We start from the raw sequence: 25963 nt of genomic DNA on the forward strand, positions 1-25963 counted from the left end.
TCCAAATCGTAGGGATATATGACCGGAATCATTCCTCGTTTTTGGCTTTTTGCAGTTCATCTTGTGATTTTCCCATTCAAGAGCCGCTCTAAAGAAATTTCCCTTCAAGAAGATACCAGGATTTTCACTATGGAGGTCAGTTTGGCAGATTGCAACTTTTACTATGTCAGTCAGTTTGGCAGATTGCATGATGTAGTCTTTGTTGACAAAGCACAGGACAAGATGCACATATCTGGAGGCCTGGGAAATACAGGATGTATTCCATTCTAAAAATGGACAACAGAATACAAGTACCCAACCACAGGAATCATACACTGTATTCAGGTTCAATCTAACAAGCCCAACAAAAGAAACCCATTACATCACACTACACACCAATCTGATATACCTCGCAACAGGAGGAACTAAGAGTTAATTACACAAAGAATATTACTTATTCTATATTTTGAATACAAGCTGTAACCACTTACACCACCACCACCCTTTTAATTCCTGTATGCTAATGCAACCACACCAATGCATCATTATATACACATCAAACAAAGCAAACTATGAGACCCTTGAGGTAGGCACACTTCATGCAAAATAGGAGTATAAGACAGCCAATTTTTGTATGTTGTGGAGCATAGCAGGCTTTGTATTCCTGGCCCTTTGGCCCTGAAAACAGGAGAAGCTTCATTTCAAAGGCTATTGAGAAGAGCCCTTTTGCAAGATGGCTGCTGAGAAGTTTCTGGCCTTGAGCCTGGTGAGGTCAGCTCTATCACAGACAGCAGAAAATTCCTCTCCTGAAAAGATTGAGAAATATAAATGTGAGCAGCTTTTGCAACGTATTTGTTATTTATACTTCATCTATGATAATCTTCCCAAATATGAATCTCAAGCACAGGTCATAGCAAGCAAAAGCTTACACTAGCAGTGAATTTTGGAGTAGGCATGTCATCAGCGTAGTCGGCGTACGGTTGGAATGTTGCAACTGTATGAGCAGGGGAAGTGAATTCCATAGATGGAAGCTTACTATCTTTCGCAACCACAGTACTTCTTGGGGATGCAAATGTTTCTGCACCAGCTTTAGTTCGGAGAACTGTGTGAGCAGGGGAAGTGAATTCCATAGATGGAAGCTTACTATCTTTCGCAACCACAGGAATTCTTGGGGATGCAAATGTTTCTGCACCTGCTTTAGCTCGGAGAACTGTGTGAGAAGGGGAGGTAAATTCAACACATTGGAGTCTGCTATCTTCAACAACCTCGTTAGGCTTCTCTGGTGCTGGTGTTTCTCCACATTCCTTAGTTTGAAAATTTGCTAGAACAGGAGAGGTAGATTCTATGCATTGAAGTCTGCTTTCTTCGGCAACCTCGCTCGAATTTGTAGATGCTGCTTTTTCTTCACCTATTTTAGACTCAAGATTTTCAATGATGTAGATGAAACAGAATCTGCCTAAGTTATGATGGACAGAGTAGGTTACCTGGGCAAGGTTCCATACTTCCAGAAAGCACATTTCTGCAAAGACTGTTATCTTCTTTGCAACTATCTGCTGGGCAAGCTTCCATCAATTCATCAGGGGCCATGCCTGGTGTTAGTTCCATTGTAGCTTGTGAATGACCATAAGACTGGTTATTGTGCGCATCAATCTGCCCATTCTGTTCCCTGTTCATTGGAATGATGATACATAAGCATCTGAACTATTTGACCAAAAAGATGAGAAATTGCCCATCATTTACCTTATGTTCTGTTCATCTTCCTCTGTATTCTCATACGGGTCTATGATAAAATCATCAAAATCTGTTAGACCAGGAGATGTAGATTCCACTCGTTGAAGCCTGCTATCTTCGGCAACCTCGCTCAAATTTTCAGAGGCTGGTATTTTTGCATCTGTTTTAGCCTCGAGAATTTCAGATAATCCGTTCTTGATAATGCAACAAAAGCTAATTGAGTTATGATCGATAGTGTAGGTTACCTGGGCAAGCTTCCATACTTCGAGAAAGCATGTTTCTACAAAGATTACTAACTTCTTTGCAGTTATCTACTGTGTGATCTTCCATCATTTCATCAGGGACCATATTTGATGTTACTTCCATGCTAGCTTGTGAAGGACCGGTACAGTGCTCATTCTCCACATCGGTTTGTCTTTGTCCATTCTGCTCCCTGTGCATTGGAATAATGATGGGTCAACAACTGAAGCAATATATTTGAGAAAAAGATGAGCCTTTATTCAAATTTACCTTATCTTCTGTTCATCTTCCTCCTTACTCTCATAGGGATCTACAATTAAATCATCAAGCTCCTCTAAGAGTGAAGCTATTCCAGACTCACTATTTTCTGACATTCCATTGTCGTCTTTTTTCACTAAATGATGTTGCAGTTGCTGAAAAAGCCAGGTATTGAACAGTTAATTAACAATAAAGTGCTAAAAACATTAATCCGAGAACTTCACAATAGCAAGTTGGTGTAGCCCCCCATACCTGCCATGCTTCATCCATGCTTTGGCTTGTATCATCAGTTTTAATTTTTGTTGCAAGGGAGCAAAGCAAATCAGCTTGCTGCAATAAAATAGCAACTTTTGGATCATCCTTGTTCATGAAATTACCCTCCTGCTTCACACCTGAAATTATTCGCGCAGAAGTGATTCAATCACTGACACAGGACATACAAGCAAAACCAAATGTTCAGAATCAAGGATGATAGACTTACAATGTTGTTCTGGACCAAGTAATGGTTTTGTGGTTGTGGTAACAAGATTGTGGGATTTCACTGTATTCACATTTTGTTGATTATTTGAAGATAAGGTAGCAAGAGGTTGCCGGGCATCTTGATGTGTGCCCTTTTCCTGTCCAAATAATCTCATATTTGGTACAATGTTCTCCTTCAAATCAGAACTGCAAGACCTAGTACCAAAATCAAATAAAAAAGTGTAAAAACATGCAGCCATTATACATAACAACAAGTTCTGCTGGTATTTTTTATACCTCATCTGCTTCATGGGTGCTGAGGAGCTCGCTGCACCAGGCGTCACACACCCTGTTTGTGTGAGAACCCTCTTCGCATTTGTGTTGGAACATGGTGTGCCATTTTCTTGGAATGGCTCGTCATCCTTGGCCCTCCTTTTGCATAAAGTAGAAAACCTATTCTTCACTGCATTATCAGTTCTGTTGTAGGTAAAAACAGAAAACATGTATCAGTTCACATGTATGATTGTTTATCTTTGTTTTCACCTTGCAAGAAAAGGTAATTTAGTAAGGAAAACCCACCTTCCTGATACAACCTTAGCAATTTCGGTCCACCTGTTGCCAAGAAGTTTTTGAGCCTGTATAACAGTAACCAGCAGATAAGAATACACCGTTCGATAGCAAGAACAAACAGTTACAAAGACAATGGCAAAACAGTGTGTACAGGAGGTTTCTAATTTCCACATGCCACCAAAGCAAATTTATCATAATATAAGTAGAAAAAACTAAATGATTGGAGATGATACTACACAGTCATGATATAATATTACATAATCTATTAAACAGCATGTCAGCCATGTGTCTTGGTAAGACACAATACAAACACATTGATAACTTAAAATCATGCTACAGATATAGGCTCCAATCAGCAAAAATGCTAAATTTCACGGTCATATTTCTATTTCAACAGTAGAAAGTCGCTAATGAAGTAACCGACAGGTAAGGCTAGCATCTAAATTCTATGTAAAATCATAAGCAAGGCAATTTCTAGACTCAAGTAAATTCACTGCCAGATGTAGCAATTAAGCCGCTGCTATTAAAACATCAAGATCTCACCTCACATAATAGCATGTCCTCTTCTCGGGACCACCCGCCTTTCTTGCACTCTGAGTTCAAATAATTGTACCATCTGCAGCAACAACCAAGCAAAAATGGAATAAAAAACATGCAAACTATGTTAGGAACCTGATAATTCTAACCAATGTTTACTCCTCCATCAGAACAAAAAGGTGTGCACCTTCTCCTGCACTGTCTGGCCGTCTTGTCCTTGAATTGCGCCGCTATAATTGTCCAGCTACCCAAATAAAAGAAAAACCCAATGAGGAAAACAACGAGGCAGCTACGATGCGATGAGTTGAGCAAAGAATGCATACTTATCGGTGCCATGAAGCGCGATTTGAGCACGAAGCACGCTATCCTCCTACAGGAAAAAAAGTTGCAAGCATCAGAATGAATTCAATCCCAGAAGAGAAATCACAAACCCACTCCATGATAGCATAAAAAGCACCGGAAGAGAACAAATGCTTAAAATTCCAAAAAAAAATCACCAGGCAATAGAAAGTTCAGTAGGAATCACACTGAAGGAAACCTACTGGTGGCCAGGGAGACGGAAAATTCCTTCAACAGTCAACATTAGGTACGGAATCCAGTAACCAAAGAGCAAAATCCCGTTCTGTACGAATTACTAAAAGCCACCTTATTCCCTCGAATAAAAAGAAGCCCAATAATTACTTCGTACATGGGTCCAACCCCGAACCCGAGGCACCAAAATTGAGGAGAGGAAAGGCACGCGCACAAAATTCTGCGAATTGCGAAGCACACAAACACGCGTACGGACGAACAGGAGCGCTCTCACAGACACACCTCGGCGCTCCAACTGACGATGTGGCGGTCCTTCTTGGCGGCGGCCCCCGGTGCGGCGTCCGGCACGGCCGCCGCGGCGGCGCCGGAGGAGGAGCTCAGATCGGGCCCGGTCGCCATGGCTCGAGATCCCGCATGTTCCGCCCGAGGGCCCCCGGCGACGTGCGACGGCGACCGGCGAGACCCGCCGGCCGGAGCGGCGCGGTCTGGTGGCCGGCTAGGGTTTGGGGTTTGGGCGCCAATGGAGGAATTTTTGAACTTGGGGTCCGGAGGAAGCAGCCAAGGGAGGAGAAGAAGCGGAAGAGAAGGAGGGTGACGGCTGGGCTGACGACGGGCGTGGATGGGTGAGGGGAATTTTTTTGCAGTGGGGTGGGGTTTTTAAAGGTGGGCGGTGGCGTGCGTGAAAGGGAAAGTCCTGTTGGGAACTGTCAACTGATGCAACTAGTAGTGTGTTTTGAAAGGAAAAAAAAAATGATGCAACTGCTCCCACGGTAGAACGGAACGGAACGGACTGCCTGGCCTTTGGACTTTGGAGTTGGACGGCTGCCGAGTGGTGCGAGACTGACACTTATGCCTCGTCGCTGGAACACGTGCATCAAAGTACGATGAGAAAAAGTTTTGCTCTAGGAGATTTGGAGCTTATTTCAAATTGGTGGTTATTGTAGAGGTTTAGATTCTGACCTCTCTATAAACAGTCTTGCAAGGACAGTTGTTTTAGTATTCAAACAAGAAAAAAAGGAAGAAGAAGAAAACATGCTACGAGCATCATGTTTACGCAACTAGAGGTGGTAACGGTTACCATTTTCATTCCGACCGTAACCATATGGACGCAGATTCAATGCATTGCCGCATATATATATCCTTATCCTACACATAAATATATAAGAATAACTTTTTAGTGGAACCCACGTGTCAAACTGTAGTTATTGTACGTTATTAATGCACGAATCATCGTCCGTCCGTACCATAAATTTCCTTATTCTACTTCAAACAATACTTTTTTTAGCGGAACTTACGTGTTAACAAACGTTACTACAAATATGCAACACGTGTAATACTGCATGGGATCCTACTTTTAAAAATTATTGACATAACAGAGTTTTCCGTACACCCATATTTCTCATGTTTCCTCTTTATCTTTCATTCACTCGATGAATTGGGTTCACATGAGTTGCTTCATGCCGTAGGTGAGAGAGGAGAGTTCATGTGTGACTCGTTTTATGGTGCCACGCTCCTCCTACGTTTTATCTACTGTTTGAAGGGTACTGAGAGGCTATACCCCAAGCATACGACTCTTGTGAGAATGATTCATCTTCGTGCACCGAAAAGGGTACCGTAGCCGCCTTCTTTCAAATTTTGAAATTTGAGTTTCAGCCTTTTGTTTGCATTTCCATTTAATCAAGTGCTAGTAGCATTCACCTTCAGGCTTCAGTTTACTCTGTGACAGTGCAGTTTTACAGTGTACGGCGGCTAAGTATGCGGCTAATCCAACCAAGTATACCAAATTTGGCCCGAAGAGAAAAGTCCGGCACTGGCACACTACAGCAGAGGGTGCCGGTTGCTCAGTCAATTAGTCAAATCACTTGAATCAGGCGGCAGATTAGTTTATTGGTTTCGTCGAGTACTCTGAAGTCTGACAGATGGGCGAGTAGCCAGACAGAAACTAGGTACGATGGGGATCCTCTACGTCACAGGACACTGCGTCCCGGTAGGTACACCCGTACAAGTATACTCTGTAGCTACTAGGAATAGAATTTAAAAACATTAAAAGTGACACGTTGGCGTGAGATGCCTCTCAACTGCTGAACTGCCGTATCCATCCGGTCCGGCTGTCCCAGCAACTTCTACGCCATGGTTTGAAAAACACGGCCGGTAATTTGAACGGCTGAAAAGAGGATTTGGGAGTTTGAAAACCGAGCATTTGGAGTCGGGTAACCTAACTAGTGGTAAGTGGTTAGTGAAAGTCATCGTTTGTGCACGGTATGCGGGGGTGATCACGACGCCCCGGCCATTCGCTCGGTTCCAAGCAGCTCATTTTCAAAAGGGGCCGCAACGGCTAATCCCGAAACTCCGGCCACCGTCACTGTCAGTGCCAGGATGCAGTGGCTCCAGAGCACTACTGTGAGTGACTGACCATTGCTTAACGAACTGCTCCATATCTTGTGAACGCAAAATGATCAAGTTACCATCACTGTCAGTGGCGGGATCCATTTGTTGTTGATCTCGCTGTTCAAAAATTTCTCAGGAAAAAGCCGCAAACGAGCTGCAGCAGGAACGGGGCAAGGCACGTCGAACGGAAGTAGCGTTAGCGTCAGCTGTCAGCTTGGCGAAAAGCCAGGTGCCGTCACTGATGCGATTGCAAAGCGGCTTTCTTTGGATAGGGGAGGACCGCAGCGCAGGACGGTATCCTATTCCCGTCCCACACACTGGGGTGCATGTGCGCTCGGTGCGTGCGTTGCGTTGGCCCTTTTGGGGTGAATAGTCTGAAGTCTGAAGTCTGAACTGTGTCCTCTGCGCTTTTCTCTTAAGGCTTCAGCCTTTTTACGTTGGTCCGTCAGGCCCGGACCCCTGTCAGGGCCGAAAGTATCCAACGAACCATAGCATCCTATGCGAGTGATCAGCAAGGACGGCGGTCAATTCAACAGCCGGCTGGCGGTCTCTGCCCGCTGCCCCCACCTCGGCCCTGTCCTAAAAACTTGGGGCCTGCTCTCGCCTCGGTTCCCGCGATCGTGTCACCTGCTGCTCCTAGCGCATCGCGTGTTCGGAAAGGAGAAACACATGGCGAGCGTGCTGCATTCGTTCGCGTGCATCTGTTTGTGCTCATCGGCCAAGCGGCAGGAGTGCGTTCTCCTCCGGATCGGAGTCCGTCGTCTCCGAGACGGTTGTCGCGTCCGATGCGGGTGCACGACCAAACCGACGCCCTCTTTGCCGATCCCGTGGCCTTCCGGTAACCCCTTTTCAATATCGTTTGTTTGGTACTAAATATCCAACTAAAATGTCTGGTACTAAATATATCATTTAGTAACTGACCGTTTTAGTACAAGGCGCTTGATCGGTATCGCTCGTTCCCGGAGGTTCCCGCACGAATTTCACAGGTTACATGAATTTCACGCATAATATGCACGTGCACGGTCTGTGGGATTCGAACTCACGACCTCAAGCCTCGCGCAAACCTTCCTTACGATCTCACCTACACAGCACATGTGATTGAGTTAGATATGCTTTCCTTTCGAAGTAAACCGTGGAGAGGCCTTTAGTACCGGTTGATAACACCGTCCGGTACTAAATGTCACTATTTAATACCGGTTGGTGTTATTGATCGGTACTAAATGGTACTTCACGGGGTACTGGTGTTATTGCCCGGTACTAAATGGTCCAGGTCTTTTACTATCGGACAATGGTATTAGTATCGGTCGGTGTTATTGTCCGGTACTAAAAAGCCTCCAAGGATCGAAAATTTCTACCCGGTACTAATTTCACGCGTTAGTACCGGACGACTTTTCGTGTACTAAGTTCAGTACTAACGTGAAGGATGAATGCTCATATTTCTAGTAGTGTTCGGGAACATCGAGGCGGTCATCTGCAGAATCTTACACATCGTGGTGGTCGTCTTCAGGACCGCTGCCAAGGTCACGGCCGCGCTCCGGAAGCAAGCTGAGGTCGAGACGCGGATCGGGCTGTGCAACCCTGTCCCACCTCTCAATTTAGGCTTCCCACCGTGTTTCATCCAACCTGGACTTATCGAGGTATATACCTACCGTTACCCTTCTCTTCCTTAATTTCGTACCAAGTAAAATTAGGCTACTGCATCCATGGGAGAGAGGAGGCCGGGGGGCAAGGATTGGGGGAGGGATGAGGGCGGACGTGTGAGATCTCGCAAGTTAGGTGGATTGAAGAAAATTTTCGGGTTCGTGCTCCATTTCACCGCCGGCTGGTGTTAAAAACCGGCGGCGCATCTTCGCCGATTTTAAGTGTTATTGCCGTATTTACTTAAAAACCGGTGGTGATACTATATCACTGCCGGTTTACCTAAAACCGGCGGTGATAGGGCGTCTTAGATGATGAAATTTGTAGTAGCGGGAAGCTCACAGCAATCCTGCACATCCACCAAATTGGTGTAAGGGGGGATGACGAAGAACCTTGCCTGCTCGTGCCTCCATCCAAGGTGGCTTGGATGACGCTTGGGGAGGAAGCACCCTTGCTCCAAACTATGGTGAAGAATAGTGGTAACCAGTAGCCACCGCCCACCATGGTGAAGCTTCAGTGTCAATTTTCAGTGCGGGCTTTAGCATGGATGCAGATATTTGGGTGGATTTGGCCTCTTGAGGTCTCATCCTTCCTTCTTGTTCTTTGAGCGGTCTAGGATAAGAGCATGTTGACATGTGGGGTTCAACTGCGTGCTGGTTCGTGTCGATGTGGCTAGCCTTGACCGAGTTCGGGATTCAACTAAAGTCAACAACAATTGACACGGGAAATGCCTATTACGATATTGTGGTTTGATCGCCTTGAGAGTAAAACAAAATTAGGTTTGTCCAGCTACCCATTATGAATTTCTTCTTACCTACGGGGCTTGGATTTTGATTAGGATAATAATTACCATAATTTAGGATTAGGTTGTTCACATTTGATAGAAAATATTTAAAATTTACTTTTTGAAATATTAAGTTAACGTAGCCACCGAATGTCAACTATGTAAATGTTTACCTCGTAAAGAAAACTTTAAGAATGTTATTGCAATCGAAGGTATATCACTCTTCCCAGACAATATAGAAATCATATAAAACTTGCTACTCTAAAGATGTTTCTAGATAAATGATATTATACATAAAGGGTATTATATGACAAGCACTAACTATTTTTAGGTGATAAAAATGATAGTGTGTATGTTTTAAATATGACCATATGCGAGCACTAACTAATTTTGATATTTTTATTAGAACAACAACAATACGATCAATTATTAAAAAAAATTATATAGAAGCCAATTGAATAGCGATTTTCTTATCACTTGTCTAGGAGTTGGCTTATCACTTGAGTATGAGAGTTGGAATGATGACGATGTGTCATGACCCATGTGATGAGAGAGTTGGATTATAAAGATCGTAAAGTCGTGCACCTTGCAAATGATATGGAGACTATGTGCTCCTATGTGTCTAAAATTGTTAGTTTATTTGCGAGTAGTTAAAAAATATTTATGATAAAAATTATGTACCAGAATGTCATACGTTTAGCAATAAAATGTGAATCTACAAAATGAAAGTATGTACACTTATAAGAATCATATATAGTATGTGTATGATCACAGTCTTAACCTCCGAACTCCCAAGCACAACAAACGCAACTCTCTAGTACTTGTGTAGCATCACGGTATTAACCTCGTGGCTCTTATAGATAAGATCTAATATGTGTTGCATGCCATATGTATCAATCTCTACAACGTCATTGCTGTGTACTAAGCCTGATCAATAACAAAAGCCGACACATGTAGTGCTTCTCTAAAATTTATAGTGGGAGTAAGCGTAGCAACAAGGTAGTCTATAGTCACCTGGATTGGCAGGAAATGGAACACTGAAAACTCTTGCATACGAAGCCCGAACTGCTTCATCAATCGAGGAACCCTCCTAGGTAGCATCTCTGTACATCGATATCATCGTATACGAGCACCCCAGCTCTTATCTCTTTAGGCAATCACAACACACATATATTCACACACAAGCAAGACATCTTGAACCATGCGGCAGAGACCATAGGCTCCACCGGTCGGACGCGTGCTCTAACAAAAACACATCTAAGGTGTAATTACATAGCTTTGTTATCAAATAGGTAGTATGGAGTGGGATAGGACTACGTAGTGTGCCAGCACTAGCTGTAATAAAGCTACATGTAAGATGTAACATCATAGCCTCGCCATCAATTAGGTATGGTGGTCTCCTCGAATCAGCAACTGGATCTAAAATGTTGCTTATTGAGCCAATTCCCAAATTCAAGATGATTAACGGGTTATGCATCCACATTAGCAATTCCAAATGTAATGCTTATAATAAACATCCACATTAGCCATTCTAAATGTAATGCTTATAATAAACAGTAGAGGGAATGTCAAGAGACTAACTAGAAGCCATGGTAGCTCGCAGGCAGACAAGTAAGAACTTAAGGGAGACGATTGCAGCAAGAACAGAGAATAGCGGAATAGAAGCAAAAACAGAATCGAATGAACAAGTGCGAACATGAAGAGACGAATTGATAAATCAAGCGAAGAGGAGAGGGGCAAGAATAGAAGCATAGATAGGTGAAAAACCATAGAGTATGCGGCAAGAAAGTGGTGGAACCAGCAATAAAGTGATATCCGACGAGTAACCTGTTATGATGTCATATCACGACGAGATTGCGGTGGCACGCCCGTTCGGCTGGGTTGTTTCCAGCTGGGTTGATAAGCGCAGCCGTTCGGCTGGGCTACTAGCACTGACATTGCTACTAGCACAGACGCCCGACCTCCTTTCCTCTTGCTCTCTCTTTCTCTTCCCCGCATCGCATCGCAATGCACTTCCTTATCGCCCCATGTCTGCCGCCATCATCCCCAGCAACGGCCTCCCTCTGTCCTCGACGCGGTATCCACAAAGCAGATCCAGCACTAGGGGAGGGGCTTTTCCCGCCAGTGCCGGACTATTCGCCCCCACCGACGCCAGGCTCGCGGCAGTCGGCGTCTCCACCGCAGCATCTCCTGCCTCATCCACGAAGCAGGGGCCCATGAGCGGACCCACAGTTGTGCATGGATATTCCTAAGCATATCTAACATTTTTGGAAAAAATTTAGTAGTTCTTAGAGATATATATACACGTATAATATAGTTAATGTCTTAAAATTGATATTCTCAACTATTTTCTGGCTCGCATTCGCGTCCAAAGTAGCCCACCCGTCCCGCCATCTAGCCTTCCCATTCCCGGGATCCCCCCCCCCCCCCCCCCCCGCGAGCCCAGAGCCCACTCCCTAATCCGGCCGTAGAGCAGCTTCCGAGCTCCAACAGACGCGGAATCGTGCCGCAGCCGCCGCGTCGCCGCCCGCCCGCGCCTCCAGGTTGCCCGCCCGCGCCGCCGCCAGACTGCCCTCCACCCGGCCGCTCGCCTGCTCGGCGCTCGCGGCGCCGGTGCGCCATCCGCCGCCCCGCCCGGCGCCCCCCGCCCCCGCGGCCCGCGCGTTCGGCCGCCGCCAGTTGGGCGAGATCCCGGCGTCCCGCTCGGCGCGACGGCCAGGCGCCCAGGCCAGCGAGGTAATCTCTTGTGAACTTTTTATGTCGTTCGTCTAAATATTTTTTTGCAATGGGCATACCCTGCTCTGAAATCTTGGGTCCGCCACTGCAGGGGGCTTTTCGTCGCCGGCGCCGGACCATTCGCCCCCACCGGCGCCGGGCTCGCGGCGGCCGCCGTCTCCACCGCAGCACCCCCCGCCTGACAAATCGAGTCCAGCAGCAGATCTCCCACCCGCCACATCCCGGCCCTAGCGTCACCACCAGAGGTAACACCGCCCCCTCCCTTTATATTTGTTCTCATTGCTCTGCAACATTGGATGAATGGATTCCTCTATAAGTTGTTTCGCACAAAATCCTCCTCAAAATGCATAACGGTTCATGATATGTGGTAACCCCATGCATTGGTAAGAATTACTCCGAGCTTGTTGGACGAGATCCTTTATTAGTTACAGTCTAAGAACTCTTGTAATTTTCGGCTATAGATATCCAAATGTGGATATAGAGGCAGATGTTTTATCCATTATCTAAAAAAGTTACAGTCAAGTGCTGTTGCTATAATTCTGCAACCATTGACAGTTGGTAATTGCTCCCAGTTTCCATTTGCTTTTGCACTTAGTTTGCATTCAGTGACCGGTCTGTTTTGCACTAATTAGATCAGTCTGTTACTTTGCATTTTACTTATACTGAGATACATTTGTAGCCCCCATGAAGCATTAATCTGACAATATTTTCTTTTGCACATATGCAGTCCTCTACAGCGAGCCTACTTCAAGTGCACTCTTGTCCTTCGCAACGGTGCCCACACTGGCATCGTCATCCACTTCTTTGTGCTCTCCCCCACCAGCCTGTCCATACAATCTCCGTTACAAACGCGCCAAGACAACTGCTAAGGCAAGTGACATGTTCATTACGTACTGCAGTCATTCAAATATCATCTCAGAAACAAAGATTAGAATCTGATTGCTCTTAGCAAATGAAGGGAAGACCCAGAACAAAGCCAACTTTCTAGGAAAATCCATCCAAGGGTTTATTTAGAAATAATCCACAGCAAACCAAGGAAAATCAACACCCACCACCGAATCCCCTCGCAGGTATGGGTTGAGAGAGCTGGATCGCAGGACAGCAGGTGGTTGACCCAGGGTATGCCGTATGCCTAGCCAAAACTCCAATGTGCAATATGGTATATATAGACTTGTCACCTAGGTGATAAGGCATACCCAAGGCACCACAAGACGCCTTATCACCTTAAGAACCATGCCATACACAATTAGGTAAACAATATTTGGTATTCATGCCTCAGTTTTCTAACGACACACAAAAGATCAGGCTGTGATCTCGGGCTAAGCTTAGCAAATCCCTAACTACTGAAATACTGAATCACATTCATATGTTAACATATACACCAATTTCATGGCAAGCTATGCAAATCTGCACAACAATTTGGCAATTTCAGGCTAAGCAATCACCACTCACCAGAGATGCAGGCTTGCACAGCAGTCAGCAGAGAGGCTGTGAGGGACTCAGCGCGGCCGCGACACGTTGCGGCGTCAGGCGTCGCTGGATCGACGCTTCGGGACCAAGCGGCGGCGGCGCGGCTGGAGGGTCGGGCAGCTCTGTGGCTGGCGCCAGGCGGCGTCGCGCTCGCGCGGGCGGGACGGGGGGTACGGCTGCACTGGCTGACTGGGAGGGAGAAAACGAACTACGGTTAGAGCTGTTGACGAGGCCGCCTGTTGGACTATTGGCCAGGTGCGGAGGCTGTGTGCCCGTGCCAGAGCGGGAAAGAACAAGGTGGGGAGGAAAGGAACTCACCGGCGTCCCGTGGTCACAGCAGCTCTCGGACAACTCGTCGCTGGGTGATGCTGCAGATCGTTGCCGACTTGCCGCCGGCAGGTGGTGGAGATCGAGAACGGATTTTGGGCCGAAGACTTACTCGGGCTCGGAACTGAACAGGTCTAAAAGGCTGAAGTAGGCTCAAACTTGAGCGGTCCATTTTCGATGCATCGGTCCATTTTCAGGCCTGAAATGTTGTCGGGCTGGCTGACTAGTTGGACCTTACTAGTATGCCCTGGATGGATTTTCCTAGAAAGTTGGCTTTGTTCTGGGTCTTCCCTTCATTTGCTAAGGCCCTGTTTGGGAACCTTGTGCTAAACTTTAGCACAGTGCTAAAGTTTAGCACCCTGAAATAAAGTGCTAAAGTTTAGCACTTGAGGTTGTTTGGATACAGTGCTAAAGTTTAGCACCTTGGGTGAGAAATGACTACATTGACCTCATTTATGACTGGCTTGGTGAAAAGTGGAGAGGAGAGAGAGGGGGCAACCAGGGAAAAAGTGGGCTTGGGACCACTTTTAGCACCCATTAGCACCTTTTAGCACCCCTTAGGTGTGCTAAAGAAAACAAGGGTGCTAAACTTTAGCACTCACCTTTTAGCACCCCTGTTTGGGAGTTCAAGTGCTAAAAGTGTGCTAAAAGTGGGGTGCTAAAGTTTAGCACCCTCTTTCCAAACACCCCCTAAGAGCAATCAGATTCTAATCTTTGTTTCTGAGATGATATTTGAATGGCTGCAGCACCTGGTTTTTGAGCAAGCACAGGAGTGGAGATGCAGAGGCTGGGGGATTTCAGGCTGCCGCCCTTCTTCAACTACCCACCTTACTTCACGTAATCCCTCCTCACTCGGGCTCTGTCCACGGCCTTTTGCTCTCTTCCAAACTCTTCAGTGAATACAAACACTAGGCCTGTGTGTGCTGTCAGCAACAATGCCACAAAGTGTTCCTGTTGTCTTCAAACTTGCAGACTGCAAGAGGAAGAGATGACTGAATTGGTGATGGCTGTAGTCATAATCAGAGTTTTCAGGGCAAAGAGTTCAATAAAAATTTGTTCTCCTAGTGTACAAGTGCTATGCTTGTTTAATGGAATGGAATAACTACTTGCTTTTATGCTTGTTGTAGTCAATTGGTTTACTTACAAATGGGATAATGGCGTAGATGGTGCTCGTTTTCTGTCTCTGAGTTTTTAGTTTAGGAAATTCACCATCTATCCAATTCATACTGATGAATTGCTAGTTTCGCATTAAGCTTTCTGGACAATATTCACAGCGCATTAATGATTTGCAGTTACATTTATGTAGCTTACCCTGCAGTAAAGTTAAATTGGTGCAAGTACTTAGGTATTCCAAATTTGTAAGCTTTTCGTAAGCTGCGCTGAAGGAAACTCACCCCATCCCCTCAGTTTTGTTTAGAGATGGTTCGTAAATAAGATATCATGTCATTCCACAGATTACGACAACTGTTCTTGTCTGTATTGGTATTTTCCTGTTCCTTAGTGAAGAACTGCAACATACTTCTTCCGTCCTGAAATACAAGGCATCCAAGAGATTTTAGGACATATTAGCAGGAGTAGCAAAAGACGCATGTACCCCTGTTGTCTGGCTCTTTTAATAGCAATTGCATATAACAAAGAACTTATTTGTCGTAATAATCCACCAATCAGCCACCCTTATCTTGTCAATTTCAGGAAGAATTAAATGAACAATCATCCAAATATGCCTACAATGCTTTGTATTTGAGGACAAATTTTGAACGTTTGGATGCCTTGTATTATAGGACGGAGGGAGTAAATCCAGTAGATGTACATGAAGATTGCAAAACTTTTAAATGTTATGATGCTCTTGTTGATTCAAAGCCAGCCTTTTCCAACAGTTCCTGTTCACAAATTTATACAGTAAGGCCCAGATTAGAATGTACATGGCTCAATAAACATACAAGCTTAAGTCTTTCTGAATCAATACCTTGTTATTCTTGAAAAAAATTACTGAACTAACATTTTGATACATGTATCTTAGTACTATCATATTAGCACACTATGTAGTTTGAGGTGTTCCAATTTCATAAACAATAGTCTTTCCGTTAGATCGTGATACTTCCTGCATATTTCAACAGCCTCTTTGAGATCCAATAATGCGTTATTACATTTTTATGCTTTGCTCATTATTAAAAATAGCTGTTTCATTATATTCAAATCTAGCTACAAGAACTCCATGTGAACTTGTTTTCAACGACTCTCTCAATACAAGAACTGAAAACTGGCATGCTATGGTAACATATTATCCCTCAGTTTGCAGCCTGTGCGCGAAACGCGGGAAAAGCAAGTACAGTTATGGAAAGATCTGATACTTGATTACTGCAGAAGTCAAAAGATACATACGATATCACTGGAAGAAGATTTCCCCTTGTTCTCCAATCCAAAGATCGAGAGTAATATGCATTCATCTTAATCCTAGTTTTGTCATATTGTTTGCTGCAGTTTTAGAGAAAGCATGTTGTATTAGAGTGTTTGTTGGTTACCTGTAAATTTGTGCTGAGCAATCTGGCATGACAGTAATTTACACAAAAGACCTATCATGAATCATTTTGTGTATACTGTACCGATCTATACACATAAAATGGTCCACCACTCTAAATTACTATAATTTTTTGCACACTTGTTTAGTCATTTCACTGCATTTACATGCTTTTTGTAATGCAGGATCTCTTAGCCACGAAGCAAAGGAAGTGTTCCTTGCAGCTCTTGTCAGTGAAGGTTTATTCTATAACCATTAATACTACTTTTAGTTACTCTTGTATCTTATGATAAATTTATGCAGTGTGGTGTCATTTGGTTTGAGATTCAGCATCTTTTTAAAATTTGTGCTGAAACTGCAGGTCGTGCAGAGTGGATGGATAAAGGTCACAAGAAGTGCCTCATTCTTTGGTTAAGGATACAAGATTGGGCCAATTTCCTAATAAACTTTGTAAGATTTCGTTTTCTATTTGCCATATTTTCTTAGGAGCTATCTATTTATGTCTGTTCATTGTGTCATGATATTTCTCTTTGCCTTGTGCTTGTAGGTAAAGGATAATGGATTGGAAGTAATGACCATTGAAGAAATACGCTCTGGAACCGATACTCGTGGAACTGGTGAGTTTGAGAAACTTTGAAGTGATGAGATCAGATTTGCCTATTTCTGTCAGGAAACTCAAAATTTGTTCAGGACTCACTTCATTGCAACTTGCAATACAGTACTCTGGCAAGATATTTACTTTATTTATACTCAGTTGTTGGTGGTACTTCATCGGGGAATAAAGCATACATCTCATAGTTCAATTGCATTTGCCCTCCTAAACTGCACTTTGCCTTATTCAGTTTGTTTCTGTTGCGTGGACTCTGTTACAGAACTTGAGGGAATCGATCGTAGTGTTCTCATGCGGGCTCTGCGGCAGTTGGAACAGAAAGGCAAAGCAGCTATCTTCAAAGGCACTTCGGCCGATGATGAAGGCGTCAAATTTTCTGTGTAAATTTCTTTGCAAATCCTCAAAACTGGCAGACCAATAAACGGATCAGTCAGTGTCTTTGAACATGACGTGAAACATCACATCCTTCCCGAGTAGCAGTATTTTTTTGCATGTTAGTATTGAGTGCTGCGGTTGCTAAACTCCCCTAGTTCATCGTTTCCTGGTTTGCTGTGGTGAAATTTGACAAGAACGGTTGAACTGCTCATGCCTTTTGTGCTGATGCCGTGGAGCTGACCCTTATCTGAAAATGCTGGTAGGCACCGGAACTCGAGAACCTTCCCAGAACTGAGCTGTTGATCACCCAGTTGAGTTCACAGAAAAAGAAACCACCACCAGCCGTCCAGGCAGAAACTGGGATCCACATCCCCTCCAGCGTTTTCTCACGCAAGAATTGGATTCCTCCGTCCCGCCACTGACAGGTGGACCACGAGGAATCAATCAGCAGCAGGCTGTCCCAATCAGTGGAATCTGTGGGCGCAGCAGCTTCTTGCATCCCCATCCACCCGTTCGATTTATTTATTAATTTATCGTTGCTCGAAAAAAGGAGAAAAATATAATTCTCCGATCATGAGCAGCAGCCAGCCACTGGCATAATATGAACCGGGGGTGGTGGGTTAGTGGATGGCAATTGGCATTTGAGGTCATTTCACAAACTGTTTGCGGGGACTTGGGGAGCCTATGCGACTTTGCGAAGTGGTGGATGGAAGACAATCGATCCAGTTAGTGAAGTATGATGGGTTGGGCCTCCCGTCCATATTTGCACTTTGCGCTGCTTTCTTGAAGAAGAGGACGACAAACTCAGTTTGCCTTTATATTTTCGCACAACTCAATTCCCCCCCAACACAAGAAGTTTATACTTAGATGACCCATTTGTATGAACAGTTCTTAAACCTTCCCACGCGACGTCTGATGGCCCATTTGTATGAACAGTTTTTAGGCCCGAAAGATTTTGTCACTACTTGATTATTAATTTTATAACTTGATTGAAGTCACCTTGTTAACAAATCACATTGCGACACATTAGCATCTATCTTTTTTAAAGGAAAATATCCATTTTACTCCCCTTACCTATTCACTTTGTCCGCTTAAGCTCCCGAACAAAACTTAGGCTCACCTTATTGCCCTTAACTATTTCATTTGATCCAATCTATCCTAATAAGATTTCTCTTTTTTGTTTCTCCATGTACGAGTTGAATTTTTTGAGCTGATATAAAACATGATGCCTTATGTAAAAAAATATACTAAGAATCTTTCATGACTATTTTCATAGGTTAGGAATATTTAATATGAAATTGATTTTAGATATACAAAACTGTACGACAAGTAATCATGAAAAATTTCTAAAGTATTTTTCTATCGTAGAGCATCAAGTTATAAGTCAAGTGACAAAATCTGAAATCAAAACTCAACTTGTATGCGAAGATATAAAAAAGAGAAATCTAATTAGGGGTAGATTGGATAAATGAAATAATTCGGGGGAGTAAAGTGAATTTAAATTTTGCTTAGGGGGTTAAGAGGATAAAGTAAATAGGTGAGGGGAGTAAAATTGACTTTTCCCTTTTTAGAAAACAGCATAAATCGAAATCCGACAGAGAAGGCAATAGGATATCAGCCAAAAACAAAAGGTAAAAGAATATAGAATAAGTAACTAATAATTAACTAAAATATCAGTAAAAAAGATTTAACATATCACTGACCAGTGGACATTGTAATATTTAAATGTCATCAGAAATGGGAAGCAAAATCCTGGTTCCATTCAGTTTTACCACAAGAACCAAGATAAATCAAGGATGCCACCCCCCATCTCTATCACTGCTGCTATGCTATGCTGAACACTGAGCTTGTTCAAACCATCAACTCAGTTTGGCAAGCATGCACGGAAGAGAGAGACATAGTAATCTTTGATAGTGAGCATACTGTTCCCGGGAAAGGCTTCCATTTCCTAAAAGGCAGCAGGCAGGTGTACCAAGGAACTTCCCCTGCCAATTTCAGGACCTCATCAGTACAAATTAATTTGCAGTTGACAACACTAAACTGACATGTATCTGAACTTGCAGAACAGAAGAACAGAAGCAAAGGTGCATTGAGTTGAGGCGCCTCTGCACCAGCTACCTCCATGCATGATGCATCATGGTTATGTTCACCTGCGCCTACATTGAAGAAAAAGACACGTAACTTAGACTCGGAATCAACGTAAACAGCGCAGCGCTGGTTAGTTCCCTGACCAATTGGCTGCGTGTTCATTTCATTGCTGCTGCCACTGGACAAGTGGACATGGAGGAGCAAACTGCAGCCGAGCAGATCAAGGTAGCAGAGACATTGAACCTGATGGCCCTCGGCGACAATGCAACCCGAGCATAGCCCTGCAGATTGGCATCGCCTCGCTGGTGCTCCCAAACAAGAGGTACGCCCCGTCGATCGCGTTCCAGGACGCGAGCACTCCGTCGAGCAGGCGGCGCGCATCGTCCACGCCTCATTCCGGGCCGTACCTAAGACCAGCATCGTCTCAAAGAAGCAACGCCATCATCGTCTTAGTCTAGGGAACTGGTGGCCAGGGGGTGCGCGTGAAGCTTCCTGCTGTCTGCGGCTGCCCTCGTGGCGGCGACACCGCGACAAGATCCGGGACCCAGCCTCAGTGCTCCCGAGCAGGCGCCGCCCGGGCCACGAGCCGTTGCAGCCTGCAGTGCTTGACACAGGTCGCCTTCTTTGCAGAGCGACTTCAGCGAGGCGGACGTGGAGTGGGAACTGGGAAGGCAAGGTGGTGAGTGCAACGGGAGGGGGAGCTCGGTGGAGTGGTCAGTGGTGGGAGGGAGAGCGCGGCGGTGTCCATCGCAATTCGCAATGGCCTCACCGGCGCGAGAGCAGAAATCGACAACAATAGCTTACAACCGCGTGTCAATTTGAAGTTGCTGCAGGGCTAGGATTCAGGAGCCCCTACCTGCCGCCGCCGGCTTCTGTCACCAGCTAGAGTGCTGGACCCAGCTCACCTCAATGGCCGCCGGGTCCCGGCCACGACACCCGCGAGTTCGGCGGCGCACCACCACCAGTCCACCTGCATCTCGGCTGCCCCCGTGCCCGTAAAAGTTGAGGAATCTCAGTCTCCGACGTTTCTGCCCCTGCTCAACGGCACTGTATGGCGGCGTGCTCCGACGGTGCCGTCCGCCCGTCCCGCCGTACTCCGATGAACTGGTCCCCATCTCCCCCTCCAGAGACAGCCTCTGTCGGTCCGCCACCTTCAGAGACAGCCTTTGTCGATCCGCCATATTCAGAGACAGCCTAGGCACTACTAGTTCCGCCGTCCCGTCCCGCTGGTGCCGAGCTTCTTCGCCGGCGGAGCCCGCCGTCGCCATGCGCCGGCCGCCAGGCGCACGCCAGGGTCTAACCCGGATTTGGGGTGTTAAATATTTGGATCGCGATTACGTTCCAGAGGGTTTCACGTAAATAGTTGGATCGCGATTAACGATCGCGATCCATTTTAAAGGTTTTTATATAAGTAATTGGGTCGCGATTAATACTAGCAATCCATTTCAGAGGTTTTGTCTAAATATTTAGATCGCGTTGATCGCGATCCATTTAAGGGGGGTTTTATGTCGGATCGCGATCAGTTTTCGCGATCATTTTAGAGGGTTTCTGTAAAATTATTGACCACGTTTTATTTCACCGGCCCGCGCCGCCACACTTCTCACCTCCCGGCTCCCGCGTGCCCGCGCCGCCGCGATCGCCATGGGTCCTCCTGCCCCCTCCCGCCCGCCAACGCCGACGGCTTCAGCGGCGACGGCCACCTCTTCGTCGCGGATAGACTCGCCGTCTCTGAAGGCCGCGCTCGCTATGGCTCTCATCCACTACAACCGCCTCCCCGGCAAAGCCGCCGCCACCGCCTCCGCCGCCGCGGGCACATCCACATCATCCGCGCCTTTCCTCCACTGGAAGCGCAAGGTCCATCTCCCCTAGCCGCAGCACCCCTCGTACTGAAACCCTAACCACGCCTCTCACATTCGATCTCCTTCTCCCGCCCAGGCCAAGGACCGAAAGCGCGAAATCCTCCGCCTCCGCGAGGAGCTCAAGCTCCTCCAAGGTATGTACGCGAGTGCCAATCCATCCGCCGCGCTTGTTCGATTAACAAACTCCCATTGCCGGGCTCAGGTAAATTCATTGTGCTGTCGGGTCAGATGGGGCGCGCGGGGAGGAGATGGAACCGCCGGTCGCCTCGTGCCGGTGCCATTTCTTCGACGGGTGCGGGGACCTGCTGCCACAGCCGGGCGGCGGCGGTGGGGAGCACTGGGTCGACGAGGTGCTGAGGAGGAGGTTCCTCAGACTGGGTATGCCTCCGATTGGTTTCGATGTGCTACTTTTTGAATTTTATGTGGGTTCTACTTGAATTTTACGCTTCTGTTCTGATGTAACAGTGCGGTGGAAGGAGAAGAGACGCCGAGTAGATCGACCACTTCCAAGGAGTAGTTTGATTGGTTAGTTTCAGCTTGAATTTACTGAGTCATAATTTGATGTTGGGCACCAAAAATTTTAAGAAACAACTTTGCTTTGGACTGCAGATCTTCTGTACCCATCAAAGTACAGTAGAAATTTTTTTCCGTGTTAAACTCACTTCTTCTGACTATAGGGTTCCTATAGCACGAGGAAATATTATAATTGTTTAAGCTGTACTTTCAATTGCTTCACTTGTGCAGATCTCAACAGTGAGGATGAGATGCAGCAGCTTAGCATGTCGACTGATTTCCTGGTGGAGCTATCAGACGGCCTTTTTGCCAAAGTACAATTCTACCATCTGCTTGTAACAAAGATCGTTTATTCCACATTTTTGAAGTTAGATTTACTTATGCAGAGAGAAGCTGCCCCCTCATTTGTTACATTTTCTCACCAAGCAGTGGATTTCATTCTGGGTAAGTTACAATTGAGCTGTTGTGTGTTTAACGAATCTGACCATTAATCTGATACAAAAAGGTGAATGCCACAGAAATTATTGTTATTCAAATGGCAAAGTTTACTCATGTTTACTGTGCAATCTATTATTTGATTGAAACGATCATGGCTAATCAATTGGTAATCACTTTACCTGCTCAGCTTCACTGAAGAACATTCTATCATCAGAAAGGGAGAAGGAGCTAGTTGGGGAGATAATCGATGGTTTAGTGTCTCGTTTGATGAAAAGGATGTGCACTGTTCCTGAAAATGCTGGTACTTCAGATTCAGGTGACACCTGTTACATTCTTAATGAGTTTAATATATTTTGCATGTGTTTTTTCCTCGGGAGTAGCATAAGTAAAGTGATACCATGGTGCAGTTTCATTTTTTTGGGCAGTTCACCTGTATGGAATGACATTTTTTGGTTTATTCATTGTTTTCCTCTGTTGATCAAATCTCATGCACCTGTCCTGCATGTTCGAGATAAAAACTTTGTAGGGCAGTGAACTTGACCTTCAATCAACTTGATTGGAGTTTGGGCACCTCAGCTGTTCTTTGTTAATTCATGTTGATTGTTTTCATATTTCACAATATTTTGTGGTGGCCTTATGCCTAGGCCCCTTTTGTTCTATAGTAGAGCACAGGAGCTTGATGCTCCAAGGATACTGTTTTTTTTTCATGTGGCCGTATCTCTCTTAAGGAGAGTGTTAAGTTGAACTTGTCAAGTCATAGATGATATTCTGCGTAAGATACTCAAATGCAAAGTAAAGTATGCCTTCCTTCCTTAATATTTCAGTTTGAAAATACACCAGGATGCATTGCAGCTTGCGAGTTTCCTCTGAAGTGAGATTAGTATGAGCAGTTAGCTGCACTTTACATATTGTCCAAAGTAACGTCGAGGACAACTTAGGTACCAGTTGATTCGTGGTCCTAATGAAAGTGGTATCAAGTATGATAAATTGGTTGGAGGCTTTATCACATTTATATTGCACATTCTATTATATCCAAAACATCTTAGTGTTTTTTTCATGATGACATAGATTGGATTGGAAATGTGGGAGAGGCAAGACATGGCGTGTGCTCACCATCAACAGAGGCTCTGAGCATCTAGTTTAAGGGGAATTAAATTCACTCTTCCTTAACAAACTCAATGGCTGATGCCCAACATATGGAGCCATCACTAAAAGCCAAACAAACAAACTAGCTAACTTAATCCCCAAGCTACTAGCTGATCTGAACAAATTGAAGGACAAAGCCTATCTTACTCTGGTGCTGCAGTTGTGGGCGCCAGCGTAGCATTATCATGCTTCTTGCAGCGCTGGTAGGTCTGACCAGCAAAGGCGTACACAAAACACGATCCGTCTACTTTATGCTTTATTTTAGTCAAATCTGCTATCTATGTTGTTCATATGATCTTATTTTGCTTGGTTATAGCGTATTGATTTGTGTTCCTTCCATTTTGTTCAATATTTCGCAGGATCAGTTGACTGCTCAGATGCCCAGTTCTCTGTGCAGCACTTGTTCCGTAAGTTAGGGAATGAGGAGTTTATTGGTCAGCGGATAATCCTTGCAGTTTCTCAAAAGATCTCGAATGCATCAGAAAGGTTACTTCTGGTTGATCCTTTTGATGATGCTTTCCCTGATATCCATGGCAATATATTCATCATGTAAGCTGACTGTCAATTCATTCTGATTTAGATTTCATTGAAAGAGTCTTGACTACTTAAGTCAATCTTGATTGTCCATTGTATTCGTTTTAACTTTCTCACTTGGGAGTTAAGAAACAAACATTTGACTTCCTTGGCGTGGAATTATGGATGAAAACGTTATCTACTTCAGCATTTTACACATTGCCTGCTTCCTGATTTCATATATGGAGGATGTGTCAGACTGTCACTAATCTGTTTCTCTGTATGTATTTGTAAGGCTACCGGTTTTACTATTTGGCTAATTCTTTTCAAGTTTGTTAAGATGCACTCAAGTATCTGAACATTATTTCCTTTTTATTGGCTTTACTCATTAATTTTCATCCAAACAAGCTATACTCTGATATTTGTTAGAGCCATGAAATCTCTGAAGAATTCTATTGATGGATGATTGATAATTGTTTATCTTGATTTGATTCTTGTTACCGGACATAATAATTAGTTGCTGTACTTTAACTATATCACTGTACTTTGTCCCATGTTGCAGGATTCAGTTAATCGAGTTCCTAATAACTGATTACATGAAAGATTGGCTTTGCTGCGAGCATTTTGACAAAAGTTAGTGCTTTTGTGCCCTTGATGGTCCTATTTTCTATTTGCTATGCTGTATGAATTGCATCATTACTCAACATGATAGTGTAGACATCCTCACTTGAGCTGAGGAGGACACACCAAATCCATTGTTTTTTACTGTGCTAATCTTCTGGTTCAAATGGTTGTAGTCAAATATCTTTCATTTCTTTATTATGCTGCTGCACTACATGGTTGAGTGCTATATTTTGATGTACAGCCACAATGTAGAAAAGTTTATTAATTGAATATTATATTCCTAATCACAAATCTGAATGGGCAATTACTGAAATTTATACATGCAGCTAATGCCAGTGCAAATACTGCTCTATCAGTGCATGATACATCTCACAAGAGGTGCCTAATTAAACTTAAATAATATATCCAGGACTTTTAGAAGAATGTGCCCGATCTATTCTCAAGGCACGCAATGATTTGCAAATCCTGGAAAACATGAATGGGCTGTATGTGGTGTATATTGAGCGCATCGTTGGAAGGTTGGCAAGGGAGGTGGCTCCTGCTGCACATCAGGGGAAGCTGGACCCAGAAGTCTTCTCCAAACTCTTGTGCTGAGAGTGCCCACCTCTTACTTTTCAATGTATTTGCACACAAGTCATTGCATTTTAATCTGGTTACTTGCTTCTCTATTAACCACTAGCATCTCACCTTCTGCATGTTGATTTCAGGTTGATTATATGCATATAAAAAAATGGCCCAGCAAGCAGGTATATTCTTCATTGGATGATTCAGAACCAAGCATAGTCAAAAACTGAAAATTACGTTGTATTAGCATCGTTGTCTGTGAATGATTACTTACTGCAAACAAATATGCTCTAATCAAAGCATGATATAATTGGTCCACTGAAATTATCACGTATTTATATTTGGTTTACAAGAGGAATTTTGGAATCTATTAGTGTATCTACCTGTGGCCTGGCATCGTTTCATGTCTATTGGTAGTTGATTACTTTCATTTTGTTGACTTGACTTCATACCCTGTGAGTTGCTATAGATATGCTTTGCCTAATCTGCAGATATAGGTGCAGCTAAAAATTTCTACACTGGTCCTTACTATTTACAGTTCTAAACGAATAAATGCATATGGTATTCTAAAGTACAACAAAATTCAAGCTTTTACTCACACATAAGCCATCCATATTGGGTAGGTATGAATGCGCGTGGTCACCTTGCAGCCTTCTCTTATCCTCTGTTTAATTACAAAAATACATTGCACTCCTGCTTGTTCGAGAAGAAAAAAAACTTGCGGCCTAGCTCTTTGTGTGTGCCGTGCCCGTGCAGAGGAGTCTGTTGTCTGCTACCTCTGGCGTGCATGTTGCCGTCATGGTTTCCTTATCTTGCGCGATCAGAAGAAATTTACAATAGGCATGTCTGGAGGGCTTTTAGTCAACAATTAACACACCCTTCACACTTTTGATGACTGGGGTTGCTAATAGATCTGGCCCCTACCTTGTGTAATCTGGACTCGGATCTGTACTTGTCCGATTTATATATCTGATTAACGTTAAGGAGGTATTGCAATTTGCATTTATTTTTTGGTGAACAATTTGGAGCTGATAAGCTTTCATTAAGAATACTGACGAAGTTCTGCC

General features: G+C 44.5%; 3 protein-coding genes across 5 annotated transcripts; 2 read left to right on the top strand and 1 right to left on the bottom strand.

Annotated features, from left to right (window-relative positions):
* Positions 1-233: 233 nt before the first annotated feature.
* On the bottom strand, positions 234-4939 carry LOC101766438 (transcription factor MYB88). 2 transcript variants are annotated; one of them, XM_022824683.1, is made up of 14 exons: positions 4588-4939; positions 4098-4144; positions 3962-4018; positions 3781-3853; positions 3247-3302; positions 2965-3144; positions 2690-2874; positions 2461-2600; positions 2221-2363; positions 1956-2143; positions 1720-1870; positions 1464-1645; positions 909-1387; positions 234-785 (listed from the first exon to the last, which is right to left on the bottom strand). In XM_022824683.1, exons 1-14 carry the CDS (start codon positions 4702-4704, stop codon positions 681-683), a joined length of 2103 nt encoding a protein of 700 aa, XP_022680418.1. In that variant the 5' UTR covers positions 4705-4939; the 3' UTR covers positions 234-680. The 2 variants fall into 2 exon arrangements, with proteins under 2 accessions (XP_022680418.1, XP_004958398.1); XM_004958341.2 differs by having other exon boundaries at positions 2690-2883.
* A 6630-nt stretch (positions 4940-11569) lies between these two features.
* On the top strand, positions 11570-17362 carry LOC101767133 (vacuolar protein sorting-associated protein 25). The gene is made up of 9 exons (XM_004958344.3): positions 11570-11851; positions 11943-12096; positions 12579-12721; positions 14395-14485; positions 15941-16080; positions 16352-16405; positions 16528-16616; positions 16714-16783; positions 17039-17362. The coding sequence occupies exons 4-9, from the start codon at positions 14427-14429 to the stop codon at positions 17158-17160; spliced, it is 534 nt and encodes a 177-aa protein (XP_004958401.1). The 5' UTR covers positions 11570-11851; positions 11943-12096; positions 12579-12721; positions 14395-14426; the 3' UTR covers positions 17161-17362.
* Positions 17363-20812: 3450 nt separating this feature from the next.
* LOC101768066 (protein MULTIPOLAR SPINDLE 1) lies at positions 20813-25415 on the top strand. 2 transcript variants are annotated; one of them, XM_004958346.3, is made up of 11 exons: positions 20813-21093; positions 21175-21232; positions 21327-21476; positions 21564-21623; positions 21843-21925; positions 21998-22055; positions 22237-22365; positions 23555-23744; positions 24271-24341; positions 24742-24951; positions 25040-25415. In XM_004958346.3, exons 1-10 carry the CDS (start codon positions 20881-20883, stop codon positions 24924-24926), a joined length of 1197 nt encoding a protein of 398 aa, XP_004958403.1. In that variant the 5' UTR covers positions 20813-20880; the 3' UTR covers positions 24927-24951; positions 25040-25415. The 2 variants fall into 2 exon arrangements, with proteins under 2 accessions (XP_004958403.1, XP_022679807.1); XM_022824072.1 differs by having other exon boundaries at positions 23555-23681.
* Positions 25416-25963: the final 548 nt, after the last annotated feature.

The sequence above is a fragment of the Setaria italica genome, chromosome II, assembly GCF_000263155.2.
Source record: "Setaria italica strain Yugu1 chromosome II, Setaria_italica_v2.0, whole genome shotgun sequence".
Taxonomy (NCBI): Eukaryota; Viridiplantae; Streptophyta; class Magnoliopsida; order Poales; family Poaceae; genus Setaria; species Setaria italica.